Here is a 17,903-nt window from a genome sequence, read left to right as displayed (position 1 = left end):
TTCCGCTGCAATTCACTTGATCATGTGGTTGTTGGTATTGTTGGTTTTTGCTAATAATTCTATTTTTAGAATGTTTAACTTTTAGGTGTGCTCGTCCTTAAGTTATTTGTTTTTGTTATTTTTTTGGCCTTTATAACAATTATATTCAACAATTTATATTGAGCTCGAGGCCGTTTTAAATGAAAATTTTTATTGTGGAAAAGCAACAATAATTTGAAAAAATGGTAGAAGTGATAGCTATTTCAGAGTTCACCACATTTCCTCATCAGAGATCCCAGATCAGAGATTATCGTTTGCTTTTTTCCACTATTTTCATTCTTGTTATGCCAACAAAATCAAGCGCAGCTATTTCGCTGCAATTCACTTGATCATGTGGTTGTTGGTATTGTTGATTTTTGCTAATAATTCTATTTTTAGAATGTTTAACTTTTAGGTATGCTCGTCCTTAAGTTATTTGTTTTTGTTATTTTTTTGGCCTTTATAACAATTATATTCAACAATTTATAGTGAGCTCGAGGCCGTTTTAAATGAAAATTTTTATTGTGGAAAAGCAACAATAATTTGAAAAAATTAATTGTGTGGCATAACAAAAATGAAAATAGTGGAAAAAAGCAAACGATAATTTACAAGGCGTACTTAGCACGGTGCATTGGTAACTGGCTGAGTCAGTGGGATCGTCGGTTTGAATCCTACTGAAAGAAGTCTGATGAGGAAATGTGGTGATTTCCGAAATAGCTATCACTTCTACCATTTTTTACAAATTATTGTTGCTTTTCCACAATAAAAATTTTTCTTTAAAACGGCCTCGAGCTCAATATAAATTGTTGAATATAAGTTTAGTATTTCCATTAAAACGCCAAATATATTGCAAATTCGCATAGATTAAATAATACACATTTTACTTCTAATTGTATACTTTGCGTACTTTTTGTAGTACCTTTCTACTACCGTTTTCGCAAAAGGCGATCACATTATTCCCCTTTCTCCTACTTCCAAAATACAAATCTAGATAAAGGCGTGTCAAATTTTAGCTGTCACAAATTACACAACCTTGTATTATTGAATCATGGTTTCTGACTATGTACAAAACTGTACAAAACCACAAATGATATGATGATCGATGAGCAAATGTGAATTGTTTTGTACAGTTTATTTTCGTTCTCGGATTAACACCAAGCAACAGATGAGGCACACACACAATTCGCCTTAACTCTTTGAAAATTTACACGAACTTTGTTTTTGCTTTTGAGTGTTGAGAACGCAAATTTAAAGCTTTCACTCAATGAATGATAGAATATCGCGGCATTTCCTACATTCCTAGCAATTAAATTCAGTTGGCGGTACAAGCGTTGCTCAGCGCCGAAAATTATAGAAATAATAGACATGACACCACTGTATGGTGTACTGCAGTGTATGACGATGGGTACTGTGGTGACACTCAGATGGCGCCGTATTCAATTTAGTACACTGCGCTATTGCGCTCGGTTAGTGCGCTGACACCACAGGTGGCGCTGGCGTTATTGAGCTAGCGGCAAAAAAGTTGCGTAATTACCCATGGCTACCGCGGTCACACTGAAAAGAAGTCATCTTGGTTTCAGTGAACTTCATTTTACTGAAAGTACCGGACGACATACTACGGATGTTTGAATTGGTATCACTGATCGATGCTGATTGGCTATGATACTGAACTAATACGGCACTGATTTCTGAAGATAGATCTTAAATTTTGTTATTATCACCACAACACATTATAGATACATACATATGTACTAGGGTTACAATGGCCGCCCAGATGAATTATGGATACTAATAAAGGCGAAATCCCTCCCCTGAAGAGGCTTTGCCATTTGAGCTTCAATATGGTTTCTCCTTAACTTTGATGCAAGATTACTCACGAGCAGCTTTGCCGTTTTGGTCCAACTGGACCAAAATTTGTAGCTTCATTCTCCTTTGGTAGTTTGGTTGGTTTGATGAAGCTTTTGGTAGGCAAAAATATTTTGAAAAGTCAATCAAAATGAGTATTAAAATTTGTTCACTTACTTTGCGTTTACACGTTGAAAACATTGCTTTCACTTGCTCACACTTATAAGTTTTCTTTGTTTTTTCCAAATTTTACTAAGCACTCAATTTTCTGCGAACAAAAACTGACTTCCCAAGGCTATGATCGATCAGCTGTTGAAATTGAACAAAAATTTGCCTATCGTCTTGAAAGAAAAATTGGTGATAGGCAATTTGCAAAGTGTGAGTGTATGCAAATTGAAACCATTTTTTTATTGAAATGCATAAAATCTCAGATTTTGTTTTTTCAAACATAAAATTTCTAAAGTTTTCTAGGTTCATCAGAAGATGGATCTTTGAAAGTTTATAAATAAGTATGATTGCGACTTTTGGAAGAAGAGTTAACATTTTATGCTATTTTTTAGAATATAAAAAGATTTTTCACTGTGTTGTTAGTGGACACTACTTTAAATACTTTAAATACTGGTACGTAATCCACCAAAAACTGAAAATCGAAAAAATTTTACATAGCGCACTTTGCAAGTGGACTACTCAATTAATCTCAAAGTTATCTTTACATACATTTATTACAAAAGTTTTTTACACAATACGTTAATTCTTTTATTTAAAAGCCCGAATTTGTTTTGTTTAGCATTAAATATTGGTATGAATGGTTAACCAATACCGTAAACAATATTATACTGTAAATGTAGCTAAAAACCCCTTAAATTCAAGAAATTTCGTTTTAATGATGAACAAAAATTTGGTAGATTGGAAATTGATTTAGTAGGCATTTTGGTACCTAAAACTAAACTCAAGTGGCAACACTGCTCACGAGGCGTCGCGAAGCACGCCGGGTATTTGCTAGTGTATGTATATTTAGGCAGTGAGGATGTGGGCGAAGACATTCTTATGGAATTTAAGGTTAGTGCAGCAATAATTTTGTCCTCAAGAAGATGCAGCCACGTAAATGTACCAAAATCTTCCCATTGGAATGAGTCAGTTCTTCCCAACTTTGATAACAATCGTATCCTGCAAATGTTACGTGTGGAGATTTCGGAATTCCATCATATTCTAAATTTAATCAAGGAAAATGCTGGTTTTAAAAATAAAAATTCGGTGCCAGTGGAATTGCAAATAAAGATCGCACTGTTCCGTTTGGGTTCCAGTAGGGATAGTGCATCCATTAGAAAGATTGCATCCTTGTTCGGTGTTGGTGATGGAGGAATCGTGATTAAAATTACATACCGATTATTTTCGCAATCATAGGTTTGAAATCGAAGTTTTTGTTTTGGCCATCTAGGGAAGAGAGACGCAAAATTGTCGCAAATACAATGCACGAGTTACCAGGGTGCATTGGATATGTCAATGACACCGAAATACGTTTGTCGGAATCTCCAATTAAAGATCACGAGTTTTACTTTTCTAGGAAAAAACAGTATTCTATTAAAATGCAAATAGTGTGAGATATTCCCTTAGGGTTCGAATTGCTGCTGATTCTGCTTATCCTTTGAATCGATATATAATTACACCTTTTCGTCGAAATAGGGATAGGTTCAACCAATACTTCTCAAAATACCGAATCCTTGTGGAAAATTGTTTCGGAAAGTTAAAAGAAAGATTAAGCAGTCTAAAAGTGCTTCGCTTTCGATAGTCCAATGAAGACAATTACAAGAGCTGTTGCAGATGGATACTAGCCTGCTGTGTTTTGCATAATGTATTGCTAGACTTTAACAATGATGACGATAATAGCTGTAGCGATGAAGAAACAGATTATCCACCATTTATGAACATGATGAATTGCGAGTTGCGCTGGCTGAATTTGTTAATAACAGGTCTTAGAAGATTTGATATTTGTCAAACCAACAGAAGTTTTTAAAACCCTTACATGTCCAACAGAAATTACTTATGATTTATACTTTTAGTATTAATAGGATTTTCTTTACAACCAATAGATCACATCTCCTATAAAAAATATATTTCACAACTTACCTGATTGTTTAAAAAAGCAGTAAATGCTAAATAAAAGTAAATGTAATTTATGTTAGAAATGTAGGGTTTTAGAAATTTCTATTGGTTTAATATGTGGTTTTAGCTCAGATGCTAAAAATTTAGGGGCGTCCCTAAAAGAGGTGATCTTAAAAAAGGGAGCGTCTCATTACGCTGCATTACAAAATTCTATATCGCAAAATTCTGCAAAATGTTAAAAAACTCTGCTCGATCAAAATTCTGTATTTTTTTTACTTCTGCTTTTTCTAATTCTTCTTTTTCAAAATTCTGTTTTTGAAAGTTCCGCGAAATTCTGTCTCACAAAATTCTACTTTTCGCACTTTCGTCTTTCAAAATTCTGCTTTTGTGGTAGATAAAATCTGACAAAATTTACCATATTCGCATCTTTGGCTGTGTGCCAATCGGTAACTTTTTCTCCTTGGTGAGACGGGTTGGAAAAATTTACTATGGTGTACGAATAAATTGAACTTTGCTGTTCCAAATGCAAAGTAAAATTTTGACAATTGAAAAACCAAACAAACGCTCGTGGGAATGCTTTATTTTTGTGTTTGCGGAAATTGTTAAAATTGATATCTACTTTATAACTTGCAAGTAACGTACGCCTTTTTATGCTTTTTCAGCTTTCATTTTGATTTTGACTCTTTATTACCGCCATACAATATTAGGTTTGTTCCACAAGCTACTCGAAGTCACTTCGAGTTACACATACATACGCGTTCCACAAGTAAGTTTTAGAGTTTCTTTGATATACGCTCACAGTTTGAACTCGAGTTTTTCTACAAGTAGAGTGTGGAACAAACTTATTATGTATGTATATATATATTTAGAAGCTGTAAAAATTTTACCTAGCCCCATGAGCTAGGTGTTTAGTATTAATTCTCATCAACGGCTGATGTATCGTGTGACCCCATGTTAAGGGTTGCAAGATGGCATCACCACATCAATATTTCGATTTGTAGTTATCGATTCTAGCTTTGGCTTGTTATCTCAAATAAAGGGACTTTTTTTTCTCCACGTTGCTTCCGGAAGTTTGGTTATCTTTTATTTTCTTGCTACATTTTTGGTGCCTCCTGTGAGGACCTTACTTAGTTAAATTGTTAATTCGATATGGCTGAATTAAACCTACGTTTGGCGGCGAGCAATGCCATCAGCAGAGAGAATAAGACTCAAGGCCAAAAGCTGGGACACGTGTCAATTAGAGCAGGAGCTGGCTGCCATACGGTCCTACTTCACGAAAATTGAGGTTAATCATGACAAATTGGTTGCGATTGCCACCAAGGAGGAATTCGCTCTGCACGAAGATCTGTGGGATAAGGTAGAGGGCATCTACAATGAGGCAGTGGCATTGGTCTCGCGTCAATTGAAAGAAGCCACTTCATCGCCGCCCGCCTCATCGGTACAGGTTAGGGAGCAGCCGCAGTTTCAATTGAAATTGGATCCATTGGTGGTTCCCAGTTTCGATGGCCAACTACATAATTGGCTAGCATTCAGAGACTTATTCGAGTCGTTAATACACAAACAGCAATATCCCGAAGCTTACAAGTTGGCAAAGTTACGGCAAGCCATTCCAGTGGAATCGGTGCCCCTAATTGGCAGTCATTACTCCAAGGGTATGAGGAGGTCTGGAAGGCCTTGAACGACAGGTATAATAGCCGGCGGCACTTAGCCGAAGCCCATGTAACTCGGTTGCTAAATATGAAGCCTACTACAGAAGACAGTCAAAAGGCATTGGGGTCCGTTGTCGACCAGGTTAGAGAGTCTCTACGAGCATTGCAGGTCATGGAGCTACCGGTGAATAGTTGGGACGCCATTATGGTGCCAATTGTGGTATCGAAGGTGCCCACCACGGTGCAGCGGCACTGGAATATGAGCCTTACAACAGCGGACATTCCCAACTTAGAAGACTTGCTCAAATTTTTGGAAAAACGCGCTCATAGCCTGGCTTGTGATGGTGGGGCAAACTTTCCCATTGCGACAGCTGGAGCTGGGCATTCAGATGCACGAAAAAAATCTCGGGCCCTACAAACTCATCTTGACAGAACAGAAGAGGGGCAATGCATTAGTTGCGGGGGCGCGCATCGCGTCATGCGCTGTCCTTCGTTGTTAGCTTTGGGACCAGAAGAGCGCTTCAAGGCATTGAAAACTTCTAACCTGTGTTTTAATTGTTTGCGGAGTGGCCATATGACAAAACAGTGTCCTTCAGGTGGGTGTCGGCGATGCGGCCGAAAGCACAACACCATTTTTTGCCGTGCGGAACATAATCAAATTGGAGCAGCGACATCGGGCAGCCCATCACCGCGTAACATGGTACCCTCTCAACAATCAACACTCGCTAGTAATTTGGTTTCTTGTTTAACACATGGTCAACCTATGGTTCTGTTGGCAACGGCAAATGTCTATGCGAACGGCACGTCCTCCATTCGGCGCATCGCCCGCATTCTCTGCGAACCTGGTTCGCAGGTAAGTTTTGTAACGGAGAAATTAGCAAATCAGCTGCAATTACGTAGACGCAAACACAATGTGGCGGTGGAAGGTATTGGCGCCAGCCGCTCATACTCACACTTCAGGTGGCGCCAAGCTAACGTTACAGTCACGGGACGATCACGTCCCTTACTCCTGGCGTACCGGTTGCGACATCGTCATGGAAACATTTACATGGTCTCCCACTTGCAGATCCACACTTTGGTACACCAGGCCCAGTGGATAATCTCCTCGGCGCTGATGTTTGGGGTCTAATTGTGGAGGCTGGTATCGTTAGTGGGCCTACAGACCAACCACACGCACAACGCACCAGTCTCGGTTGTGTGGTGTTTGGGCCGGCCAACGGAGGCTCTTCAACTACACATCGACCTCAATCACTTCATGCTAAGATTTGTGACTCGGAGGTATCCTTGGAAGAGCTTGTCCGTTATTTTTGGAAATGGGAGGAACTACCCTCAAACACAGCCGTCACCGAAGACGACGAGTGTGAGCAATTTTTTGCGATGACACATACCCGTACAGCGGAAGGGCGGTATGTAGTCCAGCTCCCTTTCCATAAAAGTGTAGACTTGGGCGATTCTTATACGCAGGCTTTACAGCAGTTTCTTAGAATTGAGCGGAGACTGGCCGGTGATGACGAGCTTCATTCCAAGTATACCGATTTCATGCGCGAGTATGCCGCCTTGGGGCATATGGAGTGAGTCGCCAATGAGGAACCAACGTCCGCCGAGTACTACATACCCCATCATGCTGTTCTGGCAAAGTTCCGTGTAGTATTTAATGCTTCAGCTCGTACTCCCACAGGCGTCTCCCTGAACGATGTGCTGATGGTTGGGCCAACCATTCAGGACCCCTTGGTCCATATTCTCTTTAGATTCCGACTGTACCGGGTAGCACTTATAGCGGATATTGAGAAAATGTTCCGGCAGGTGGAAGTCGATGCAGTGCACCGTAATTACCAACGCATTCTTTGGCGTGATACTCCAACCGCTCCGGTTGGAATTTATCGGCTCAAGACAGTTACATATGGTATAGCGTGTAGTCCATTTAACGCCGTCCGCGCTCTCCACCAATGTGCACATGACAACATTGGTCTCATAACGGATCAGCAAATGGCCACCGATGCCAGAAACGCCATTCTAACGTCCTTCTATGTGGATGACTTTTTAATCAGCTTCGATTCTTGTTCTGAAGCGGTAACTGTGGCGCGTAATGTGGATACCATCTTGGCTGCCGGTAAATTCAAACTATGCAAGTGGAACTCCAATGTGGCCGCCGTAATGAACAGTTTGGCGGAAGACGACAAACCACAGAGCGAACGGGTCATCGGAAACCGGGATACTACGGTCCTTGGCTTGCGTTGGGATCCATTGTCGGATGAATTGTTTTTCGGGCTTCAATTTCCACCGCCAACCGGCGCCATAACGAAGCGCAGGGTTCTCAGCGCAGTGGCGAAATTATTCGACCCCACCGGTTTAATTGCTCCCGTCGTAGTAAGGGGTAAGATCTTCCTTCAGACTGGACTGGCATGGGATGCGCTCTTACCGGAAGACTTGTTAGAGGAATGGCTCCGCTTTCGATCCAGCTGGCATGCCCTCAATCGTATACGAGTACCTCGTTGGTTAGGCCTCTCATCACGTAACCGGGTTGAGATACATGGGTTTGCAGACGCCAGTACGCGCGCATATGCTTCTTCTTCTTCTTTTTTGGCGCTGTAACCGCCTAAGCGATTTTGGCCGAGTTCAGCAAAGCACGCCAGTCGTTTCTCCTCTGTGCCAACTGACGCCAATTGGGAACGCCAAGTGAAGCCAAGTCCTTCTCCACCTGATCTTTCCCTCGCAGTGGGGGCCTCCCTCTTCCTCTGCTACCACCAGCGGGTTCCGAGTTGAATACTTTCAGAGCTGGAGCGTCGGTGTCCATTCGAACGACATGACCAAGCCAGCGGAGCCGCTGTATTTTAATTCGCTGCACTATGTCCATATCGTTGTACAGCTCATACAGCTCATCGTTCCATCGTCTGCGGTACTCGCCGTCGCCAACGCGTAAAGGACCGTAAATCTTCCGCAAAATCTTTCTCTCAAACACCCCAAGAGCCGCCTCATCGGATGTTGTCATTGTCCATGCTTCTGCGCCATATACCAGCACGGGCATGATGAGTGACTTATAGAGCGTGGTTTTCGTACGTCGAGAGAGGACTTTACTCCTGAATTGCCTACTCAGTCCAAAGTAGCACTTGTTGGCAAGAGTGATTCTACGTTGGATTTCAATGCTGACATTATTATCGGTGTTAATGCTGGTTCCCAAGTAAACGAAATTCTCTACTTTCTCGAAATTGTAACTGTCAACAGTGACGTGGGTGCCAAGGCGCGAATGTGCTGACTGTTTGTTTGATGACAGGAGATACTTCATCTTGTCCTCGTTTACCACCAGACCCATGCGCTTTGCTTCCCTATCCAACTTGGAAAAGGCAGAACAGACTTCGCGGTTTTTGTTACCGATGATGTCGATGTCATCGGCATAAGCCAGCAATTGCACGCTCTTGTAGTAAATTGTTCCTGAGCGGTTCAGTTCTGCAGCTCTTATTATCTTCTCCAACATCAGATTAAAGAAGTCACATGAAAGGGAGTCGCCCTGTCTGAAACCCCGTTTTGTGGCGAACGGCTCGGAGAGGTCTTTTCCAATTCTGACGGAGCTGGTGGTATTGCTCAACGTCATTTTACACAGCCGTATGAGTTTTGAGGGGATGCCAAATTCAGACATAGCGGCGTATAGCGCGAATGGCGGGGTAACCTTTCTTGTGGATTGGGCAGAGCACACTTAAATTCCAGTCGTCGGGCATGCGTTCATCTGACCATATTCTGCACAACAGTTGATGCATGCACCTTATCAACTCCTCGCCGCCGTACTTGAATAGCTCAACTAGCAGGCTGTCAGCTCCAGCGGCTTTGTTGTTTTTCAGCCGCGTTATTGCTATACGTACCTCGTCATAGTCAGGCGGTGGAACGTCGACTCCGTCATCATCGACTGCGGGCTCGGGTTCTTCTTCTCCACAACTTTCCGTGCTGCTACCATTTAGTAGGGCGGAAAAGTGTTCCCTCCATAATTTAAGTACGCTCTGGACATCAGTTACTAGGTCGCCATTATTGTTCTTACAGGAGTGCGCCCCGGTCTTTTAGCCTTCCGTAAGTCGCCTAACTCTCTGGTAAAACTTTCGGGAATTCCTCCTGTCGGCCAGCATTTCAAGCTCTTCGCACTCACGTATTACTGCCTCTCTCTTCTTGTTGCGGCAAATACGTCTCGCTTCCCTCTTCAGATCCCTACAGCGGTCCCAAATAGCGCGCGTTGCGCCCTATCGCAGCGTGGCCCTGTAGGCGGCATCTTTTTTCTCTGCAGCTTCCTGACACTCCTCATCGTACCAGTTGTTCTTTCGGGCTCGCTGAAATCCGACTACTTCTTCGGCGGCGGTACTTAATGAGCGGGAAATGTGGTTCCACTGCTCGCATATGTCGGTTTGTCGAAGAGTGCTCTCTGAGAGCAGGTGTGAGAGTCGAGTAGCGAAAGCGCTGGCTGTCTGTTGTGATTGCAGATTTTCGACGTTAAGCTTTCCTTGCGTATCTTGGTTGCAACAAGACAGTGGTCCGAGTCGATGTTTGGCCTCGGAGTGTGCGTGCGTCTAAAACACTGGAAGCGTGCCTTCCGTCTATCACAACATGATCGATTTGGTTTCTCGTTTTTCGATCCGGAGACAGCCAGGTAGCTTGATGGATCTTTTTATGCTTGAACCTAGTACTGCATACTACCATGTTTCGGGCCCCGGCGAAGTCGATCAGCCTCAATCCGTTGTCGGACGTTTCGTCGTGGAGGCTGAATTTTCCGACGGTGGTTCCAAAGATCCCTTCTTTGCCCACCCTGGCATTGAAGTCGCCAAGCACGATTTTGATATCATGACGGGGGCAGCGCTCGTATGTGCGCTCCAAGCGCTCATAGAAGAGATCCTTGGATGCCTCATCCTTCTCTTCCGTCGGGGCATGGGCGCAGATGAGCGAGATGTTGAAGAATCTCGCTTTGATGCGGATTGTGGCTAGACGCTCGTCCACCGGGGTGAACGACAGTACTCGGCGACGGAGTCTCTCTCCCACCACAAATCCAACTCCGAATTTGCGCTCCTTTACATGGCACCTGTAGTAGACGTCGCAAGGCCCCAGACATTGTTTGCCTTGCCCCGTCCAACGCATTTCTTGGATGGCGGTGATGTCAGCTTTTGTCCTTACATCAACCAGCCGGGCAGAGGCACCTTCCCCATTAAGGGTCCGGACATTCCAGGTGCATGCCCTCAAATCGTAGTCCTTTAAACATTTGCCGTGGTCGTCATCATAAGGGGGGGTCTCATCCGAGGCTTTGCCTTGCTTCTTCACTGGAAGTGGTTTTTACGTGGCGGGTCCCAAGCCCAGCGCACAACCCATTGCTGGGACGGGGGTGGTTTCGCAACCAAATACACGTTTATATAGCGAGCCGCTTGCTCCAAGCAGACACCCGCTTGCAGCCGCACCTACTGGTGAACGCTGCAGACTTCAGTGAGCCCTTAAACCGAATAAGTCAGAGGGGCCCCACCGAAGCTCCCTCTCTTTCTGCCGTGACCCAAGGCTCCACTCGGATTGGTTACCGCATCTCGCACATGGGTTGCTCACGTTGCCCAGAGTGCGCGAACGAGGACGCAAGAGTCGGGATTGAGTATAGCCATGCAACTGTAACTGCATACCCAGCGCAATGACCCCATTGCACGCCAATGCAGCAGTGATTTATATCAAGACAACTACCTCGGAGGGCCGCGACAATGTCTCCCTTTTGACAGCTCGGACGAAAGTTTCCCCGTTACGCGGAGCTACGATACCACGGCTAGAACTCAGCGCCGCCCATCTACTCGCGGATACCTTCGATAATATGCGTACTGCTTTAGGTTTTACGGATACGACGTACTACATGTGGTCAGATTCCACCATCTCTTTGGCCTGGCTACGAAAACCGCCAGCACTTTTGAAGCCGTTCGTCTCGAACCGGGTACGGCGCATCCAAGAACTTACTGATCCGTCGAGGTGGTTTTATTTGCGGTCTGGTCAGAATCCAGCGGACTGCGCCAGCCGTGGCATGATGGCCTGGGAATTAGAGCGACATGTCCTATGGTGGTTGGGTCCCTCTTTCCTTCGTCATGTTCCCGATTCCGAGGCGACCTTAACAGTACCGACAGCGGAAGAGGAGGCTGTTATACTGACCGAAGAAAAGGTGACTACTCTGCTGACGGCCCTACCCCAGCCTCTTCAACTCACAACTCGCCGGGTGGATGGACAAACGATCCTGTTAACAAAACGATTCAGCTCCCTCCATCTGTTACTGCGAACGGTGGCACTTCTCCGCCGATGGCTCCCGCGCTACCGACCTTGCATACCTCGTCCAATCGGGGCCAGAGAGCTCGAAGAGGCACTACAAAGACTTCTCAGTTTGGAGCAAGGTAATTTTTTCTCGAAAGACATTAATCATATCAAGCATCATTCTAGGGTAGCTGTGGGAAGTTCGCTAAGCCCCTTGAACCCCTACCTAGATGATCAAGGTATTATGCGAGTAGGCGGTCGGATTGGACAGGCACTCCTCCCCCACGACTCGAAGTTCCCGATAATTCTGCCGAAAGTTAGTGCCCTTGTGCATCTGCTGATAAGTCATGCCCATGAAACTACTCTTCACGGGGGGGTGCAACTAATGCTTCAGATCTTACGGAGTCGTTACTGGATCCTGCACGCCCGGCAGGCTGTGCGTAGTTATTTGCATCGCTGTGTTGTATGCCGTCGACATAGGGGTGTTTCTCTGAAGCAGGAGATGGCAGCTTTACCCGGGCAGCGTGTCCAAACGGCGCGCCCGTTCCTAAGATCCGGAGTGGACTACTGTGGTCCGTTCACCCTTCGCATAGGAACCAAACGATCACGCGCTACGACGAAGGCGTACCTGGCGATATTCGTGTGTATGACTACGAAAGCCGTTCATATAGAGGTGGTGGAAGATTTAACATCGCAAGCATTTTTGGAGGCTTTCACTCGGTTTGTGGGTCGGCGTGGTCCATGCCAGGACTTAGTTAGCGACAATGGTACCGCATTTGTGGGTGCGAACCGCATTTTGCTGGAAGATCTTGCTGCATGGCATGCCGAATAAAATCAACAGGCCCTAGCTCATATGGGGACAACCTGGCACTTCATTACGCCAAATGCTCCGCATCAAGGTGGCTTGTGGGAAGCTGCGATATAGTCAGCCAAACGCCACTTAGCTAAAGTGGTCGGAACTCAAAGCCTATGGCTTAGCCAGTTGCATACGCTAGCAGTAAGGATTGAAGCTTGCCTTAACTCTCGCCCTATATATCCACTGGTGGATGACCCCGAGGACCGGTACGCGCTTACTCCTGGGGATTTTTTGATCGGGCAACCTATAATTGCCATTCCTGAACCTGACCTCATCGACGTCCCGCGTAGTCGGCTTAAGCATTGGCAGTGGCTTCGTCAGCTGCACCAACAATTTTGGCAGCGATGGAGCGAAGAATATTTGACGACTCTGCAACGAAGAAGTAAGTGGTGTAATAAACAAGACAACGTGAAAGTTGGAGATGTTGTCCTTGTGAAGCGAGAGGCACTCCCACCGACATATTGGCGACTGGGTCGGGTGATGGAAGTACATCCCGGGGCTGACGGTTTGGTGCGCAATGCCACGTTGAAAACCACGAGTGGACCCTGTACGCGCGCGATCCAAAGGCTGGTCCGATTAGTGGATTTCAAACCAGATGGTTCGACCGGGCAGGATGTTTAGTATTAAGTCTCATCAACGGCTGATGTACCGTGTGACCCCATGTTAAGGGTTGCAAGATGGCATCACCACATCAATATTTCGATTTGTAGTTATCGATTCTAGCTTTGGCTTGTTATCTCAAATAAAGGGACTTTTTTTTCTCCACGTTGCTTCCGGAAGTTTGGTTATCTTTTATTTTCTTGCTACACTAGGTAAAATTCTGATGTTTGTATTCACCACGAGAAATATTAAATTTTTGTAACGATGAGTTGATGATCAGTTCCAAATTATGTTTTTATTGTTGGTTTGTACTAGGCTATTTTGATCAATTTGGCTTATGTGCAAGAAAAAACTTTCTTCACTTTGCTGCCCGACGTTTCGCCAAACTCCTTGGCATCTTCTGGGGCGTTTTCTTTATTAAATGATCAACAAAAAACAAACATACGGACATTATTGTTGTAATATAATTTGTTAATATGTACACAAAACATTTGTACACACAAGAAAACAAGTAACAAATTTTATATTGAATCTATGACAATTAGCAATTTTCAACATGATACTGAACTTTAAACACTTATGAGAAAACATTGAAAAACTTACATTTGAAAAATAAACTATTGTACACTTAACATTTAAAACTTCAAAATTTAAACAGCGTTCATACCATCACCCTGTGGTACATTTGTCAAACTAATACTAAAATGGCTATAAACATAATAAGTATGCAGCCGCGATGTCGTCAGTGTCTTCTTTTTTGTTTATTGTTACATTTCTTTTTTGCAAAATTCTTAAACTCTCTAGTGTGTATCTTGTTTTTTCTCTTTTTTCCCTATCCACTATTCTCGCGTTAGTCAGATCAGCTGTATGGCCACTGGCTAGCACATGTTGGGCTAAAGCAGTGCTGTTTTTATTTTTCCTAATGTCGGCTTCATGTTCAGCTAGGCGAACTCCCAGTGGTCGTTTCGTTGTGCCGATGTACACCTTATTGCAGTCTTCGTTTTCGCTCCCTTTGCATGTGATTTCGTATACCACATTGCTTTGTTGGTGGGAGTCTATTGGAGATTTTGTGTTTGTAAATATTGAAGACAAGGTGTTGTTAGATTTGTATGCTAATGTAATGTTCTGATTGCTGTTTATTTCGCCTTCAAGTTGTTGGTGGAACTTAGGTACGTATGTGACACTGTGATATCGCTTTGTCTCACTTGTTGTTTTCGCCTTGGTTGTTTTGTTGTGCTGGTTGTCCATTTCCCTAATTTTTTGTTTGAGTAAACTTTGTATTAGGTGGTGCGGATAGTTGTTGTTAGTGAGAATTCTGTTTATTCTGTTAATGTTTGTGTCTCTAAATTGTGTGTGGCTTATTGTTAGTATTTTATGGATTAGGTTTTTTGCGGTGTTAACTTTATATTTTAAGGGTTGCGAAGACATGAAATTAATTATGCGACCGGAGGATGTGGGTTTCGAATACCAGTCAAGTAGTATGGAGTCGTTTTTCGTCGTTTTGGTTTGATCCGTCAAAATTCCATCTTCCGACTTACATAAGTAATTTAGTTTTTAATAGTTTTTATAAGCTGCTTCTTTTTAATTTCTTGTTATCCTTTCTGGAAATTTGAAATTTTGCAAAAATAAGTTCTTGTAAATTCAATACAAGAATATAGAAACTGGGAATTGCTTCCTACAAACAACTACTTTTTGCGGCGATGCCACCCTTCGCCACGGTTTTACGTTCTAGAAAAGGGTTCTGTTTCCGATGCATGCTGTCATGCACTGACCAAAACTCGGGAGAATATTTCGCGTTATGATTTTTTCCAGTAATAAAAGTTTTGTCAAACTAATTAAAAATACTGAAAATCAAAATTCTGTATTAAAATATAAAGTAAACAATGTTAAATTGGACATGCCATTACTTTAAAAAGTGCGCACTTTTTAAAGTAATGAAATGTCCAATTTAACATTGTTTACATTATATTTTAAAACAGAATTCTGTAATTCAGTATTTTGAAAAGCAGAGTTGTCAAAAGCAGAATTTTCAAAAAGCAGAGTTTTCAAAAGGCTGAATTTTGAGAAGCAGAATTTCGTGTTCCGAATTTTGTACTACCAGAATTTCGATACCAACCCCTTAAAAAATAATGGACAACCTAATGCATATAGTACAGCCATGCATACACTTGAGGCGAGCTGATTAAGTTAAGTGATATTTTGACCAGTTTGCGCTATTTTTCTTTTGTTTATTTAATGTTCATAATTTTTTTTATAAAAGCCTCGCATATTACATAACCAGCACCACATAAGTCCACATTTTAAACTTCTTACCAAAAATTTAACAAACTTTAACAATTGCACCCAAAAATTTAAAACTTTTTATTAAAAATTTTTAGAAAAAAGTTTAGGTATGCAGTTTTCGAGCCCATTAAATTTTAGAAAGTTAAAGTGGAAATTTTTTTTTGATGACGATGCTAGGCATTTTCTTCCAGCAAAAAGATATTAAAAATGAACAAAATTTTCTAGCGTCTTGAAATTCGCACTTTAAATTGCTAAAATTGAATGGGCTATAAAACTGCATACCTAAACTTTTTCTACAAATTTTTAATAAAAAGTTTTAAAACTTTAGGTGCAATTCTTAAAGATTGTTGAATTTTTGTAAGAAGTTTAAATTGTGGATTTATGTGGTCCTGGTTAAGTAATATGCTAGTCTTTTATAAAAAAAAATTATGAACATTAAGTAAACAAAAGTATAATAAATAATAAAAAAAAACTTTTTAATATACAACGCTTTGATAAATGAGCTAAAAAGTAGAAACTAATATTTCTCAGTCCCATAGAATTTGTTTTGATAACTTTTGATTTTGTAATTTTAGCAAAACTTATTATAAACCTTTTATGGGATTGAAAATGAAAAGCGTGTGGCGCATTTAATAGACCTGAATTGATATGTATGTACTTATGTCGATATATAAATAATGACGGCTTAAAATCTATCTCAAATTTGTACTTTCTCCGTAGAAATTTTAGGTCTATGTTATGTAGTTTGACTATTGTCAATTAAATCTAATGCTTTGTATTGCATGCGCCCCACGCTTTTCATTTTCAATCTCATAAATGGTTTATAATAACTTCTGCTAAAATTTCAAAATCAAAAGTTATCAAAACCAATTCTGTGGGACTGAGAAATATTATTTTCTTCTTTTAAGTCCATTAAAACGTTTTTTTTATTATTTATTTTCTACTCTAGTCATGTCTGTATAAAATTTTGCAAGATTGGTGCACACACATGCATATACATATGTATGTAAATTAGACTGCATCGCTCCCCATACAAAGAAAAATCGATACTATTTTTCCATTAGAATTATAAAATCTATTATATTTTAAGATGTCCACCAAAATATTTCCGAAAAATATTAAGATTTAAGTGAGCTGGACCGATTTGAAAATATCTCCAAAAATGGAGTTTTTCATGAATAAAAATAGTTTCTTAAAGATTTTTTTTTTTGAAAAAATCTCCTCAAATGACAAAACGTTTTAAGCTTAAAAAATTTGCATGAAAACATTTAAAAAAAAATTAAAAAAAAATTAAACGGAATCGTAATGATGAGATTTTTGATGCTGTTTTTTTAACTTTTTTCAAAGATTGTTTTTGTTATTTTTTTGGCCTTTTATATCAATTATATTCAACAATTTATATTAACCTCGAGGCGGTTTTTAAACGAAAATTTATTGTGGAAAAGCAACAATAATTTGAAAAAATGGTAGAAGTGATAGCTATTTCGAAAATCACCACATTTCCTCATCAGACTTCTTTCAGTAGGATTCGAACCGACGATCCCACTGACTCAGCCAGTTGCCTATGCACCGGGCTAAGTACGCCTTGTAAATTATCGTTTGTTTTTTCAACTATTTTCATTTTTGTTATGCCAACACAATCAAGCGCAGCTATTCCGCTGCAATTCACTTGATCATGTGGTTGTTGGTATTGTTGGTTTTTGCTAATAATTCTATTTTTAGAATGTTTAACTTTTAGGTGTGCTCGTCCTTAAGTTATTTGTTTTTGTTATTTTTTGGCCTTTTATAACAATTATATTCAACAATTTATATTGAGCTCGAGGCCGTTTTTAAACGAAAATTTATTGTGGAAAAGCAACAATATTTTGAAAAAATGGTAGAAGTGATAGCTACTTCGGAAATCACCACATTTCCTCATCAGACTTCTTTCAGTAGGATTCGAACCGACGATCCCACTGACTCAGCCATTTGCCTATGCACCGTGCTAAGTACGCCTTGTAAATTATCGTTTGCTTTTCTCCACTATTTTCATTTTTGTTATGCCAACACAATCAAGCGCAGCTATTCCGCTGCAATTCACTTGATCGTGTGGTTGTTGGTATTGTTGGTTTTTGCTATAATTCTATTTTTAGAATGTTTAACTTTTAGGTGTGCTCGTCCTTAAGTTATTTGTTTTTGTTATTTTTTTGGCCTTTTATAACAATTATATTCAACAATTTATATTGAGCTCGAGGCCGTTTTTAAACGAAAATTTGTTGTGGAAAAGCAACAATAATTTGAAAAAATGGTAGAAGTGATAGCTATTTCGG

At 41.4% G+C, this 17,903-nt stretch overlaps 1 protein-coding gene across 1 annotated transcript in view; it reads right to left on the bottom strand.

Moving 5' to 3' along the window:
• Positions 1-13,668: 13,668 nt before the first annotated feature.
• LOC118735125 overlaps positions 13,669-17,903 on the bottom strand; it is a 7,011-nt gene continuing 2,776 nt past the window's right edge. The window contains exon 3 of the mRNA XM_036464748.1: positions 13,669-14,563. Within this exon, the coding sequence (XP_036320641.1) occupies positions 14,020-14,559 (540 nt within the window). The 5' untranslated portion in view covers positions 14,560-14,563 and the 3' untranslated portion in view covers positions 13,669-14,019. The remainder of the gene's footprint in view (positions 14,564-17,903) is intronic.

The sequence above is a fragment of the Rhagoletis pomonella genome, unplaced genomic scaffold (assembly GCF_013731165.1).
Source record: "Rhagoletis pomonella isolate Grant_MI unplaced genomic scaffold, Rhpom_1.0 Rhpom_scaffold_00003, whole genome shotgun sequence".
Taxonomy (NCBI): domain Eukaryota; kingdom Metazoa; phylum Arthropoda; class Insecta; order Diptera; family Tephritidae; genus Rhagoletis; species Rhagoletis pomonella.
This window is presented reverse-complemented; position numbering and strand designations above follow the sequence as displayed.